The 16,327-nt window shown below is 42.0% G+C and overlaps 1 protein-coding gene across 1 annotated transcript in view; it reads right to left on the reverse strand.

Annotated features, from left to right (window-relative positions):
• Nucleotides 1–16,327, reverse strand: part of Iqgap2 (IQ motif containing GTPase activating protein 2) — a 271,719-nt gene that overhangs the window by 29,576 nt on the left and 225,816 nt on the right. Inside the window, exons 18-26 of the mRNA XM_027401697.2 lie at nt 15,709–15,792; nt 13,978–14,049; nt 12,925–12,994; nt 11,201–11,409; nt 8,345–8,494; nt 5,385–5,548; nt 2,899–3,123; nt 677–817; nt 149–233 (exon numbers count right to left, since the gene is read on the reverse strand). Coding sequence (XP_027257498.1) covers nt 149–233; nt 677–817; nt 2,899–3,123; nt 5,385–5,548; nt 8,345–8,494; nt 11,201–11,409; nt 12,925–12,994; nt 13,978–14,049; nt 15,709–15,792 — 1,200 coding nt within the window. The remainder of the gene's footprint in view (nt 1–148; nt 234–676; nt 818–2,898; nt 3,124–5,384; nt 5,549–8,344; nt 8,495–11,200; nt 11,410–12,924; nt 12,995–13,977; nt 14,050–15,708; nt 15,793–16,327) is intronic.

Raw genomic sequence — 16,327 nt, forward strand, 5'->3', positions numbered from 1 at the left:
TCAACAGACAATAACCTTGACAGTCATTAACCACAGAAGCTCTGTATCTATAGTCACACATAGCGAAGGACATCACACAACCCTCTGTTGGCAATTCCAGCTCAGAACCCCCAGAGAAGCTGCAGTGAGGTCACCCTTGAGGATCTACCTTCAACAGCTCTTCTTCCGTGGCATCGGGGAATTTCTCACGGATCGAGTTCTTCAGTACTTTGGCTATATACCTCAATCCATAACTACATGTGGAACAGATGACAAAAGAAAATAATGGAAAAAGGCTAAGTGAGCTAGAAGCATAGCAATAGTTCCAGTCAACCAAAGCTCTGCAGTTTTCCTAAAAATTCAACATAAAGTGAGATGCAATGGAATCACAGGGCTTCCGCTGATGCCAGCACCCAAGTGCTGTTTGTGGCCATGGCTGAGGTAGTGCTCCTTCATTAGAGGGTGGGGATGAGTTAAAATCATTTGTATAGGCCACCTTGTATTTTTTTTTTTTTGATAGGGTCTTGCTATATAGTCCAGTCCAGTCTCATATTCACAATCATCATTCCTGGCTCTGGATTATCATTTTAAATAGCAAACACAAGACAAGGGAGAAATCCTCTCTTTACTCCAGGGGCTCGGGTAATATTCCAAGAACTTCAGCAAAGACTGCTAAAGTCGCTACAAATTGACTTACGGCAGCAGATCGAGGGAAGAAATGATAGAACCCAGGACTTTGTCGGTGACCTTCCTCAGGTTTTCAATAGATGCCTCCAGTTTATTCTTCACCTCCGGGTATGTCAGGGCTTGCTCTGTGGTCACATCATAAGGCAGCTTGCTGAAAACACAAGGGTTCAAATGAACAGGCACAGAGGTCCATGTATGAGCACCAGTGTCCCACCAGTTGGCTCTGCAGTCAGGCTCTATGGGATGAGCTGCAGATTGCCCATGACTCCAGCTAAGTAAGACGCACATAGTGCACCTCCACCACTGCTGAATCAGGAGGGACTCCAAGCCTCTCTCTTAGCTCTAATGGAAAAAGAAAGGTTATGTAGACTCAGCCCCCCCTCCCTCCCACCCTCCCTCTTATTTCTGTTGCTGATTGAACCTGCAGCCTTGTGCTACAACCTCAACACCTATTTCCTTCTTAAAAGTTTCAGAGATGGTCTTAACACACTCCAGGCTGGCCTTAAACTTGCTATGTAGGTAAGTATCTCAGTTACTTTTCTGTTCTTGTGACAAAACAACATGACCAAGACAAGTTATAAAAGAAAACATTTAATTTGGGGCTCACGGTTCCAGAGGGTTAGAGTCTATGATCATGGCAGGCAGGAAGGCACAGTGCTGGAACAGTGTCTGGTAGCTTACATGCAGATCCACAAACAGAAAGTAGAAACAGCTAACTGGGAATGGCATGGGCTTTTGAAACCTCAAAGCCTTTCCCCAAGTAATACACCTCTTCCAACAAGGCCATCTCTTCTAATTTTTCCCAAACAATTTTACCAACTGGGGAAATAGTATTCAAATATATGAGCCCATTGGGATCTTTCTCCTTCAAACCACTCAGTAAGGCTAACCTTGAACTCCTGATCGTCATGCCTCCCAAGTGTTGGAATTATAGGTGTGTTCCATGGTGTCTGTCTTCTTTTTATTTTTAATGCAATAAAAATCTAATGCACTAGCCGGGTGGTGGTGCACACCTTTAATCCTAGCACTTGGGAGGCAGGGGCAGGTGGGTCTCTGTTAGTTCCAGGACAGCCTGGTCTACATAGTTCCAGGGCAGCCAAGGCTACATAGGGAAACCCTGTCTTGAAAAACAAACAAATCTAATGCATTATAGTAAAAAAATAAAAATAAAACAAAAACTTCACATAAGTAAATAAGAAAATAGCACTGATGTAGCTAACTGATTTTCGAATCTCAGTAAATAACTTTCCAAATCCTTCTGTATATGATGCATAGGTCTCACACACTCATGGGTGCCAGGAAATTTGTATGTATCCACATCCCATAGAATCCCCAGCTGTGTGTATATACATGACCAATCATTAAAAAGGAAAATGGGTTATTATACTGAAGTGTAAAAGAAAGATACATCCTGAACTTATTTCTAGTGTCAGTAAACACAACTACACTTCCATTGCAAACAGGCATCTGCTCCATTATGTGGTATAACAGCATTTACTAGATAAACCCTACAGTAAACACTTTGAATTTCATGACTTTTTACTAGGACAGACAATGCCATGACAACCACCCATGTAATTCTCTGAGGACTTTAATTACTTCACAGGGCGTCCTTTTGCTGGAAAGCCAAAGCTTAGACTGCTTAGATCACAAACTACCCCCAGAAGAAGCCACATCCACCTGTTTACAGTTATTCATAGGAAACTGACAAAGGATATTGGGTTTAGATTTAGAAACACAAAGGATAAACAAGGAAAGGAATTACAGGAGTTGATGTGGGGATCAATTGCTTTTCAATGTGAAAATACCATAGAGCATTAAGAAGACCAAGAGTCTAGGGCTGGGAGCTCACTCAGTCAGTAAAGTGATCACTGCCTCCACATGGGGACATGAGCTACAGTGCCAGAAACCACAACAAGAAAGGCTAGGAATGATGGTGAAAACTTATAATCCTAGCTCCTGAGAGAGGAAGACAGGAGGATTCTGGAGCTCACTGGCCAGCCAGCCTAGCTGAATTGTGAATTTCAGGCCAGTGAGCTACCCTGTCTCAAAAAAGGAGAAAAGATAGACATGTACACACACACACACACACACACACACACACACACACACACACACCACCACCACCACCACCACCACCACCAGCAGCAGCAAAATCAGCCAAAGAAACATAACTTTAAGAATTAATGACTACAAAGTATGACAAAGACAGCGTCCCCCTGCCTCTGTTACCTGGCCTCTCCAGTCTGGGTTTCCAGTTGGTTCACCCAAGCCTTGTATACTTCCACAGGGTTGGTGTTGATGATCAGGGCCTTGTCCTCAATGATCTCTTTTACCACTGGAGCCAGGAGCTGGCGCAGGGTGTTCTGTCCCCGGGCCCCTCTGTTGAAGCTGACGACCATCTTGATGACTGTAGGGTTGCCTGTCACGATGTCCTGCACCTGGTCCACCTTTGACCTAAGCAAAGCCAAAGCCAAGACAAAATGAAGATGTCTTGGCTCAGGCTCATCCTACAGGGAGGTGTAAGGGGCAAATGGATAACAGCCAAGATGACCAGGGATACCAAAGATGACCCAGGGCCAACTCAGATGACGGTGGTACCTAAAATGACGGGGACATTGCCCCTCTGTTTGCCACATTTGGAAGACATCTTTCTTGATTGAATGAACTATCTTGGCATCTTCGGATCCCTCTCAAATTCACTGCCATGTGGCTTCTAGCTGCATTCCATAGCTGGACTACCTGGCTCTGAAGATCTCCTCTTGACTACTCCCTTTTCTACTTTCTATCTCCATCCTTGTTAGACCTAGGCATTGCTTTTTATTTCTTCTGCAGGTATTTCTTTAGACAAATTCTCTGCATTCCAGTTGCATGAACTAGTAGAGTGGAAGGGGTCAAGTCAGTGACTCAGCCAGTTACTGGGGCATCAAAGCTGTGTCATACCTGGTGTCCCCTCATTCATTATGCACATAGCTTGAGTGACTCCTTTCTTTGGAACCTGTTGTTGGGGCTGAATTTCTAATCCACACCTTGTTCCTAGGGGCCACTCTGGAACTTATTATTTTCCCTTATATATTTTCATCAACATGTTCTCTTTTGTTCAAACTGGGTGTGTTAAACACACAAAACACCTTCTCCTGATGACTCTCCTCATTTCTCTGACTTGTAGAGCTTTGTTTCATTCAGATTATATGCTTTTCTCAGAAACAAAACAACAAGAGTGTGTTCAAAAACCTTCCATTGCTCCCCAGAAGGTAAAGAGAGAGGCTGGAAACATGGTTCAATAGTTAATAGTGCTTTGTATTTCTCCTGAGGACTCTAGTTTGGTTCCCAGAATCATGTTTGGTGTCTCACAACTATAGTGGGAAATTACCAATACCGAGTAAGGGGCGTGGCTACAGCTTCCCCTACACACAACTGCCTATAACTCCCATTCAAGGAATCTAATACTCTCTGTTGGCCTCTGTGAGCAGACACCCCCTCTCTACATACACCACACACACACATAACAACCCCCACACAACTCCCTCCCCCCCCACACACTCTTGTCTCAGTGTTTCCTATGATATGACCCCAGCCCATCTTTGCAGCTTCATCTCCTGGTACTCACCAAGTCATTTCTTGGTCAGACAAATCTACTTTGTTGCACCTGTGCCTATGCTGTTTCTACCCTTTTCTAGCTCTTATAGTGATGCCTCAAAATTTGGGCCAGGCAGCTGCTCTTTTATAAAAATTGAATTTAGTTGACATAAGTGGAACTTTCCTCCACATCTCTCTTGGCATGTATCATGAAAATGATTTTGTTGTTACTTCATAAGTAGTTTTGTTACTGCTATGAATCATAATGTAAACATCTGATGATATGCAACTCCCAAAGGGGGCATGACCCACAGGTTGAGAACCACCGACCTACTGTTTGCAAGCATTGGAGGCATGAACATAGCAGGTGATTGTACTTGCCCTATTGGTGTATTAACCAAGCCCTGCAGTTAAGGAGTTCTGGGACACAGAGAGCTCACTACAGCCCCACTTAGGCCACCTACAGCCCTGAATCAGCCTCCAGTGCCTCTATAGATGTTCATGAGCACAGTGAGTCTATTTGCAGTGGGATGCACATCATGAGTTCTGCTGCAGTGGAATAAAGGCATCCTCATTCACTGTCTTACAGAACATCTGAGGGCACAGGGGTCCAGCTTATGTGCTTCAGAGGCCCCTGGAAGCTGGCACAGCTTATGGCTCCAGGAGGTTGCAAAAGCATTAAGGTTCACTCTTGCTTGGGACATTTCTCATGCATTTTGGGTGACTAATTTATTTAGCTACCTATGTAATTTTTATATTAGCTGAGACAAAAGCAACATCAGCAAATTTGCTAAAATTCTAACAAGAAAGAAGACCTTCAGCAGGGATCATAACCTTTCCCCATGCACTGAAGGTACTGTCACTCAGAATTAGAAAGTCTCCAAGAAGCTCTGGTGTTCAGCTGTTGCAGACAATAAAAGCTGACTTGGCTGGATCTCTGGGAGGAGAAATCTGCAGTCAATAGCTCCGACAAACCAGAAGTTCAACTATCAATCAAAATTCCATTTCAATCCCACAAAAATCAACATACTTCAACATGAATTCCACTGTAAATTCCATTTAAAACCATCTCCTAATCAGTCTGAGCAAACCCACCACTAACAAGCATTTGGGTGTTTTCCCATGGATTTTATACATACTTGATTTCTTCCTCCAGGGCAGTTTTGAAAAGCTTGAGCAGCAGGTATTCCTCCCTCTGATTAGAGGCGTAATTGTACAGTGTGAAAATAACAGTGTCCATGAATTTAGTTGACTTGTTCTGTGGCATCTGGAAGATCAGCTTAGCCAGGTATAAAGGTTTCGTCTACAAGAAAAGAGGGAAGAAATCAGCCCTACATAGCTAAACATTGTTGATATATACAAAAGCAGAACATGGTATCGAATTCCCCTCTTCCATGTCTTAACACACCATGAGAAACATAGATGTGTTCCTAGCACACAGCCTTAAAGAGATCATAATATTTCAGGTGCAGTGGAGGAAGCACCATTTGAGAGTTAGAAGGTGTAAATACTACTCATTACATATTTGTTTACTATAGTTACCTTTTATACAATTTGTACTTTTAACCATTGAAATCACATACTAATGTTTATTATAGAGACACAGAAGAGGAGGTAGACCCATAGAATCTGGAATAGAAGAGAAAGAACAGATTAAGGCTCAGCTACACAGGCTGGCCTAGAAAGATTGATGGGTAGTAGAAGGAAATGAAGGAGAAAGAAGAGACCTGATTACACATGGAGACAGTGAGCCAGTTGCCATGACAGTCTGTCAAGAGGGAGAAAGTGTAAGGCTGGGAGGTTCAGGAGTTGGGCAGTCAGGATAACCAACAAGGGAAATCCCAAAAGAACGAGTCAAAGCAGTGACCACAAAAAAGAGTTCAAGAGATTGATAGGAATGAAAAGAAACGGAGCTCCATTGTGAAGATGGACTCACTGACATAAAAGCCAGCCTTTAGTCTTAGTGTCTTCCTCTGGCAGCTATGCTGACTGGGTGGAAATTAAAAGAGAAAACATTGCCTGTAAAGACGGAAAATTCATACAGAAAGATGGAATATTCTTAATTCTCACTGCTCATGAGAAAAGAAAATGTTCAAATAATATGCTTGACAACTAGTGTTTATCCAAGATGCTCTAGGAGTGTGGTCTGAAGGTTTCCAAGAAAAAACAGATTCTGGTATGTATGCTACTTAGATTTAGTTTTGAGGTCAGAGTGATAGGTTGAAGGTTTATGCACAAGATGTCCAGGGCATTATTCTCTTAATTACTTAAAAAAATTTAAAGCATCTATGTGTGTGTCTGCTTCTCTATATGTGCACTGTATGTGCAGGTGTTGTTGGGAGGCCTGGAGTGGGTGTCAGATACCCTGGAACTGGAGTTACAGATGCTACCTTAGTGGGTGCTGGGAACACAACCTGGGTAATCTGCAAGTGCTCTTAACCACTGAGCATCTCTCCAGCCCAGGACAATGCTCTCTTGATAGACTGACAGTCTTTTCCACTGATAACTAAGGGACTGAAAGGAAGTGTATTTCATATGTGGCTTGCACTGGACCAAGTCAAAGCTCTTCCAGCATGACTGCCATGGTTAAGGGTCCTTACTAACAGTGCCATGAAAGGAGAAGCATCCAGGCTACTTTCTTTCTTACAGTTTCTTCACTGACCTTGTACTCATGTCTCAAAACCAGAAGAGAAGTAAGACAAACACCACACTGGCTTGGACATGACATAGCTCAACAGCTCCTCGGTGCTGCCCTCAGTGTGGGAGTTTTGGAGGCTGAAGGCCAGCGACTGCATTCTTACCTTATGATATGCAACTCCCAAAGGGGGCATGACCCACAGGTTGAGAAGTGCCCGGTGCATTGTTACCTTTCTTACAACAGAAATTCTATCAATTTTGAAATTGTAAAAACCTACAGAAACTTGTAATTTCATGGATCCAAAAAAAAAAAAAAAAAAAAAGACAAGTGTTTAAGATTAAACATCCACCACCCAACCACTGGTTGATGACAGAAGAAAACTGTTTCTGCTTAAGGCAGCTGGGGTGTGGGGTGAGGGTGGACATGGGGGTGGGTAGGTGCTGTTTTACTTCAGGGAAAGGTTTCTAAGTCAGCAGTGCGCTCCACATGCAAAACTAAACATTGGCATTTTTCTCCTCCGCTGCCACTTAGTGGTCATTAGAGGCACCTGCATCCATTTGACGGTGTTCTCCAATCTGCTATTCCTAGAGAATTAATGTTACCAGTATTAGGTACTAGAATCTTTGCTGTCAGTGGGGCTTAATGCATGCTTATGGCTTGTGTAGTGAGCTCTCTCTTTGTATCCAATCTCAGGGAGGCCCTCCAGCAAAGATTCAGGCATCTCGAGGTCTGGAGTCACACAACTACTGACCCACCTCTTTGGAGATGGTTTTTCCACCATTGTAGAGGCTGCTGCTATGACCTGCACCTGCCCAGCTTCCTCTGTGATTGACTAATCAGACTGTCAGAGGTGGATGGAATAAATCAGCTGGGAAACAAAACAATAGGTGACCCATCAAAGTCCACCCATAAACGCATTAGCTATTACCAGTGTCCTAGATGCAATGTCAAATTAGGTCTCATTCAGTTCACAGCAATGCCTCGAAAAATAACAAAGTGAAAAAAAATCCCACCTCTCTGGCCCCCCAGAGGAGGTCCAGCCCTGGTACATATGCGCTTTTCTATTGGCTAGTTTTGTCATGGTTGGCATGAAGTCTAATAATGTCTGTTGTCATCACTATTAAATTTATGTTGCATCTGCAGATCACCGAGGTATCGTGTAGATGTGAATGCAGGCAAACTGTCTGCATTCTGCCTATCATTTACTGTTTGGGTCTGAGTTTTCTCATCGTCAGGGTTAGAACAAGAATTCAATGAGTTAATCTATGTAAAGCACCCAACATGACGGTTGGTACTTAGTTAAGTAGTTCTAAGCTATTATTATAAACCTGTTCTACTAAAGCTGTTATTATACTGTTAACATATAGCACATAACTAAGCGGTTGGCTGAGGCATGGGGAAAGATCCACAGACATGAAATGTTGTTTACAAAACCCACCATGAAGGTTGAACCACGCTCACCTGTAGAAGGTAAAACAGTTGCTGGTAAGTCTCTAGGGTTTTTCTTCTCTCCTTACTCAAGCTTTTAATTCCCTGGTTGTCAGTGTTATTCAGTATTTCCATCTCTCTTCCTTTTTTCTTATTCAGCTTTGTTCTGTGTGAGATTACATCCTGTGAAGAATTTTATGACATTATTCTTACTTCAGTACCCTTTAGAACATCCCTTTACGTACACACAGGACTTGAATTGGCATTTCCCCTAAAAGATTCACAATGGTTAATAATCATAACACATGCTCAACATTCATTTTTTTTGTTTGTTTGTTTGGGAACACAATCAAAACTAAGTTCTATCACTATTTTCTTTTCCTGGATTTTCTTCAGTAAGTTTTCTTTAAATAAGAAGTCACACTGTTTTAGGTACTGTTTTTTCTCTATTATTCTGTAAACCATTTTCCTGCCCTTAAATGGTCTTCAAAGTGACACTTTTAGTGGCTGCATAATATACATGCCAAGCCAAATTCATGGTTGAAATGGTTAATCTTTGTCAACCTAATCAGATTTGGAATAGCTCATGAGGCACACCTCTGGGCATGTCTGTGAGGGTGTCTTCAGGGAGGTTTAGACAAGGAGGGAAGCCCCATCCTCAATGTGGTGGCACCATCCCCTAGGCTGAGGTCTTAAAAGAAAAAAGGATAAAGTGGGCCAGCACTAGCATTCATTTCTCTCTGCTTCCTGACTGCAGAGGCAGTGAGCAGCTGCCTCCTACCTCTGCTGCCACAGCTCAAGCAGTGGTTACTGTCACACTTTCCCAGCCATGGTGGACTGAGCCCTCAAACTGTGATCCAAAAGGAACCCTTCCTTAAACTGCTTTTGGAAGAAATTCTGCAAAAGCAACAAGAAAAGTAACTAAGACAAAGATCCTCAATTATCTGGTGTTTTAAGTAGTTTGTTATTTTCACAGTACCATAGAATTATATGTACATCTACATTGTTCTAATATTATCATCAAATTAAACATAGAACTATAAGTGATAAAAAGGCTCTATATTTAATAATCATTGGTTTAACTTCTAATAAATGTTGGATGTACATTTAGTGTTTGAACTTTTTGCAGGGAGGGGAAAGGGGTTTGCCTGTACCCCATAAAAGCAATTCTCCTGCCTTAGCCTCCCCAGTAGCTGGGATTACAGGTATGGTATTAATGTTCCTGGCTCAAAAATTAATTTTGTTTCACAAAGCTATCAATTATTAATGAATACTTATAATAAAACCAATCCAAACCTCAAACATTCATAAAGATGTGGTTGTCTGTTATGTGATTGTATTTCCACAAGATACATACTATTTAGAGGATCTGCTGATTTCAAACTAAGATGAGAGGCATTTCCTGTTTACAAGTTTATGGGGACAGTACAGCTACATTTTAAGGCCATAAAAGGCACTGTGAAAAACCCTTTGGGATATGTTATAATTTCAAAGTTCTCATGAAAGTGAAAAAATACAAATAGACAATGCTTAAAAAGAAGATCAAGTGATTTTTTTCAAGAAATTGTAGTTTTATTTTTGAATATTTAGAAAATAGGAATTCCCATGTTAACAAGCTGCTCTCTATTTTTTTCCTTTTTCTTCAACTCTTTCACACATAGGGTTTTTCTGTGAAATAGTCCTGGCTGTCCTGGAACTCACTCTGTAGTCCAGGCTGGCCTCAATCTCACAGACATCTGTCTGTTTTTCCCTTCCAAGTGCTGGGATTAAAGGCATTTGCCCCCACCTCCTGGCTCCCTAATGTATCAGTTCTGGAGTATGGAGGGGGACATTCATGTTCCAGGTTCCAGGTGCCCCTGTGGCTGCCACATGCTAGATCCCTGAGAACTGGCTGTCTAGCTCTGACTCTCCAGGGCCTCACCAAGCTTCCATACTTCAACGTCCCTCATTGTCCTATCAGTTTTCAGAAAATGGATGTGGCCTATAGGAAAAGAACAGGGACATGGGAAAGAAATTCTAATTTGTTCCTGGGTAATAATGACTTCCTTTCTGCTGTTCTAGCATGTCTCAGATTGTTTGATGGTCACTGGTGACACAGTGTCACCCTTTAGGTGGCATTTTGGAAACTACAGGGTTGTCTTGGGGGCTCTTAAGTGGAAGGCACTTGTGGTTTCTGGTTGGTGGGGTGTAGGCCTTTTGATTGAATGATCTTGCATGGTGAAATTTTGAATGGTTTTCTGCTCATCCTCATTGATGTGTTTTTAAGTACATGAACCTCAAATCTAAGTGTTCTGCATATATGCACAATATATTTTCCAAATACAAAAATGTCTATATATGCTTGATTTTCTAGGATAGCAAATGCTATCCTAGAAATTGGATATTTCTAATTTTGGATATTGGATATTGGGGGCTGACGACACTTATCTTGAATGTTGCAAGGAACTGGAGACTAGGGCCTGATTATATCACCCTTCAACGTATCAGGATCATGGTCAGCAATCTTAGTTTGTGGTGATTCTGGGAAAAGGCCTGAGTCCCCAGTAACTTTATTGTGCTTCCTGTTGTCATCAAATTCAGGTATCTTCATATCAGAACATGTATTTTAAATGGTGAAATACTTTATATCAATCTTATATATGTGGGTTTTATCTCATGCAAGTTTCATTTCTGAAACTATACTACTCTGAATAAACCCAGTCTTGTCAGGATGGCTAAAAAGCTTTAAAAATACGCCATAGGCAAGAGGTATGGAAACTAGTGATTTATAACAAAAGTGATAAATGAGCTTTGAACAACTTATGCAAAATTCCCACCATGCTTTCCTGGACCAAGCCTCCTGAACACACACGCATGCATCTTCTCCCTGGGAGCTGAGGGCCCACTGACCTCCAGTGTGATCCTGTTCTTCACCAGCAGTCCAATCTTGATGTCCATCAGGTTCAGATCTTTCTCCAGCTGCTGGTTGGCCCTGATTTTAGTCACCACTTCTTCTCGTAGCCTTGCTAGCTCCAGTTCCTCCTGGAAATCTAAATCACTTTGGTCCAATAGGTACACGAACTTTCGGATTACTGTTAATGGTGGGTTTTCAGAGCCAACTGTGGGGAGAAGAGGAGGCATTTTTAAATTGGGAATTATCATTAATAGCTAGCTTTGCAATCAAAATATTATCACAAAGATAAACCAACCAAAGCATGCAGTCTGTGGCGTGGGTCGCCCCCATCAGTAAGAGCAAGATAATCAAACCCACATAAACAAATGCACAAAACTGATAATGCCTCCTAGCCTCACTGTTTTCTACTTATCTAATACTCATTAGCCAGCCCTCTCCCTCACTGTTACCAGACACTGAGCAGACAGTCCTATCTATGCCTTATTGATGAGGAAAGAAAGTTAACCAACAGACCTTAGCTCTAAGGCCTGGTGGCTGAGCCAGATAAGAGATTAAAATTCTGGCTGCAGGAAGAAGTGGTTTCTCTCAGCACAAAGCATCCTGGGAAAGGAGCCAGAATTAGGTGAAGGCCAACAAGGGATGACAAAGGAGCAGGAACTCTAAAGGCCAAGCAGGAATCAACTAAAGGATAATGTTCTGCTTGACAGGAGTGAAAGGATCTTAGGAACTGGAATTTGGACAGTGTCCTTTTAAGTGCAGACAGGGGACTGATGAGAGCCCAGGGGCCAACTTCAGGGCACATTTGTGTAGAAATTGTAAGAGCTTTTGCTCATGTTCTACACTGTGCCATTATTACATGTGCCACGAGATCAGCTTTGGGTAAAACCAACCATGGGGATGACCGTTAGAAATAGTTATTAAGAAGAGGACTGTTTAGCTGCTATCACCTGGCTGACTGTCCTCCTCATCGAGGGCCCTGGCAGTCTTCCTTACATGTGATTCTGTGTTGAGTTTGACCAACACTACTGACTCAGCATGAACCCAGCATGGACCACAGATGTCATCTCTGTTGCTGTCCTACTTCTGAGGATCTGTGCCAAAGAGCTGACCTTGGATGGTATCTGTGGTTACCATCATTGGGAGATGAGACTGTGTTTTGATTTGTTGTTATTTTATTTGTTTATCTTGGGACATGGCCTTGAACTCTCTATAGCTGAGATACCTTTCAATTCCTTATCTCCTGGCCTCCATTTCTCATGTTGAGATAATGGGTGTGTACACTCCATGCCCAGCTTGTTTTGTTGCTTTTTATTACTATTTTCAAAATTTCCTACATAAACATATTTAATCCTTAAAATGAGGGGAGGGGATCAGGGCAGGCAATGAAGCGGACACCTGAAATGTAGCCGTATCTTCTTGTCTTCTTTTCCTTCCCTATGGATCAAATTTAATATAAAATGGGATTTATGCCAATCCCATTCTTTTTGAAGAAGAAATAAAACCCATTCTGCTTTTCTCTTTCACGTCTAACAGATGGCTCCATTCCCTCCTGTCCTATCTGCCTCGTATTGACTTGTACTTAACTTAACCTAAAGCTGTGTCTGTCACAGACTGCATTTGTCCCCAGTTCTTGGGACAGCCTCTGCAGTACATAGGCTGTGAAGAGTGTCCTTGCTAGTTAGGAAGGAGTCCAGGCTCTTCTCCCACGGTGCCCACTTACCTAGTGCTTTGTAGTCATCTCTGGCTTTGCTTGCCCGCAACAGGGATTGTATTTTCACAATTTCATTTTTCTGCAAAAACAATGAGAGGAGTCACAATCTCAGAGTTCCATTTGCTCCACTATTTTAGAATTTAGGACTTTCAAGAATTTAAACTATTTAAAAACTGATACTGTTAAAATCACTGATATTTAGAAGTAGTACATTTAATATTTATTCATATTATGGGTCTTCCTTTTTTTTTTGGAAGGAGAAAATAAGTTAGTTACAAACAAATATAAGTGAGACTATAGAAGAACTGTCTAAATAAAGACATAATGAGGGAAAGGATGCCCAGAACCTAAATGATCCAGTTGATGGTGATAGTTTTATTCTTTGAAGATTCTGAAGATTCTGACACCCTGCCCCCCCCCCAGGGTTAATCAGTTAGTAGCCAGATGAACTGCACATATTGTGTTAGAAAATACATGACTAATCTAGACCCTCTACATGTATGTGACAGATGTGTAGCTTGATCTACTTGCAGAATTCCTAACAGTAGGAGCAGGGGCTGTACCTAATGCTTTTGCTGAATTTTGGGACCCCATTCCTCATTCTGGGTTGCCTTGCCAGTCTTAATACAAGAGGAGGTGCTTAGTCTTCCTGCAACTTGATATGCTATGCTATGTTCATAGCCATGGGAGGCCTGCCCCTTTCTGAACAGAAACAGAGGAGGGGGAGTGGATTGGGGGAAGCAGAGAGGGGTGGGGGAGGGAATGGGAAGAGAGGGAGGAGAGGTTGGAATGTTAAAATAAATAAATTTAATTAGTAAAAAAAGAAGAAAATACATGACTAGAATGTTCTCTTTGGTGTTACTAGTCCCTGCTTTTTCTCTCACCATTTCTTCTCTATCCCTGACTCAGTGTGACTTCTGAGTTAAAAAGGTAAACTTGAGTTACTGTCACATTGAGTTCTGAGGTCTATTTGTTCCCATTGTTTATTCTATACAGGCATTCAGTAAGTGTTGATTTAGTTCATTGTTAGCCCAAAAGAAAAGCCATATGCACGTGTCTTACATGATCTTGGAAATACTGTAGTCGTGAAAGGTAACTCTTCCTTGCTGTCGCCATTCGGTACCAGGACTGAATCTGAAAAACAGTAGAATAAAAACCATGGTGACAGTCACACAATCCTCAAGGTAGATTCTACTGCCTTCCTAAAAATACTATCTGCTGAACACCAGCAGCCTTGCATGCCGGTGAATCCAGCACCTAGGAGGCTGAGGCTAGCCTGGGCCGCATAATAGACTCTGTGTCAAGGAACAAACAAGGACTAACAGCCTGTCAAGCAACAGATATCAAAGCCTCTCCTCCATTTCTGACTTCTTCAGTTGTTTTCTTTCAAGGTTCTTAAAAATACACTATATGTGGCCCTTCACCTCGCTGCCTTCATAGGAAAGGGCTGGGCTGGGCTAAGTGGCTTAGTTTTTATCTCAATAAGTAAAAGTCAAGAGAAAACCTAGTCTTATGAGTTATAATGAGTCAGTAAATCAAACTAAACTAAATCCAGGGTTTCTTTCATTATTTAAATGCAACCGATAACCCTTAGGGCTTTTTTTATTTTTAAATTGAATTTACTCATTGTGTGCGTGTGTGTGTGTGTGTGTGTGTGTGTGTGTGTGTGTGTGTGTGTGTGTGTGTGTGTGTCCGTGGTGTACTTGTACAGGTGGGAGGACAACCTGAAGGAGCCTGCTCTCTTCCTCCACCAAGTGAGTCCTGGAGAGCAAACTCAGGTAGTCAGGCTTAGCAGCAAGTATCTTTACTGGCTAAGCAATCTCCCTAGTTCCATCCTTTAGGATGCTATTGGAAAGCACTCATGAGGTCTTAATGGGGACCAATTGTTCCTAACAGTTTTCTGAGGCAATGGGTGTATTCCACAGTGGACACAGGACGATACTCCCTGAGTGAATGAAGGCATGGAGGTTCTAGCCCTGTTGTTTTCTGCTCTCACAATTTCAACTATCTTTTCAACTTACCCATTTCAATTTCCTCCCGGCCCTTATTGACTCTCATCTAGATTTCCAAGTTGTCTACCAGCTCATTTTTGTTTAATCCTCTTGCTTTTAGCTAAGAGAGGCCACCACAGTACCTTTCCTTTCTGTAGCTCAGAGCTAGCCACTGGATCACCACTGGCTTTGCATTTGCCTAACAACTGAGAGTTTCTGCTGGTATGTTTGAGCCTTCTAAGTATTGCTAGCAAATGTAGTAAGAGGAACATGAAACCAGACTGGATAGATCAGGGAGATGATCCCAACTGAAAAACAAACAAATAAACAAAAACACCCAAACAAACAAAGCAAAAAACAATTTGGATGTTCAAGACAAAGAGCTGGCACAACAAACACTTTCACATTCACTTCCCCTAACCATATAAAGGACGTGAGATCATCACAGTGGCCCATCAACTCGCCTGAAGATGCTCCAAATCCAGGACTGACATTTTTTTTTTTTAAGAATTATTTATTTATTATGTATATAGTGTTCTATGTTCTATCTGCATGTATGCCTGCAGGTCAGAAGGAGGCACCAGATCTCATTACAGAGAGTTCTGAGCCACCATGAGGTTGCTGGGAATTGAACTCAGGAGCCAGTGCTTTTAACCAACCACTGAGCCATCTCTCCAGCTCCCCAGGACTGACTTTTAAGGCTTGGGCATCTCTGTTTAATAGCTTTGTCTTCCGGATTCAGGACAAAGTGAGAGGAAATGTGTCAGCCAAGCACTCAATATGGCTGAAAACCGATACTGACCTTCACAACAGAATCAACGTTACCAGCAAACACTTGCTGTCTGTTCAGATATTCCTGCCGTTGTTTACACCCCTTCCAGAAAGCCTGAGGGGAAGAAGAGTAACTGATGAGTGATAGTTTCCCACAGTTGCTTTGGAAACTGTAAGCATAGAACAAGTCTCAGAAGTTACTGAGATGGGATACCAGCAGGAGCCGACACCTCCAGGATTCCCCTGGACACCATTTCCAATGGTGGACAGTTAACTGGGACAGAGCACACCAGCTGATGTGTGAGACATACCTGAGTTGGGACAGGCAGATAAAGGGAAATCAATGGCCAATTTGGCACCCAGTTTCCTACTTGAAAGTTTGATTTTTCCAGGGTCCTGGGTGACAAAGTGGACAGTTAAAGAAATCCTTCTCATAGTATTAACTGGGTTCTATTAACAATATTATTTGGTAGGAATATAAAATGCTTGAAAATAGTGATTAATATATGATTATTTTTACTGTACCAGTGGTCAATGGTGGACTAGACTAGGAGGGAGGATACTCTGAATCCCTGAAGCTTATAATCAACCATTTATCATTTCATATGTTCTCACATAAAAATAAGACTTCTCTATAAATCTGTCATTAT

The sequence above is a fragment of the Cricetulus griseus genome, chromosome 2, assembly GCF_003668045.3.
Source record: "Cricetulus griseus strain 17A/GY chromosome 2, alternate assembly CriGri-PICRH-1.0, whole genome shotgun sequence".
Lineage (NCBI taxonomy): Eukaryota > Metazoa > Chordata > Mammalia > Rodentia > Cricetidae > Cricetulus > Cricetulus griseus.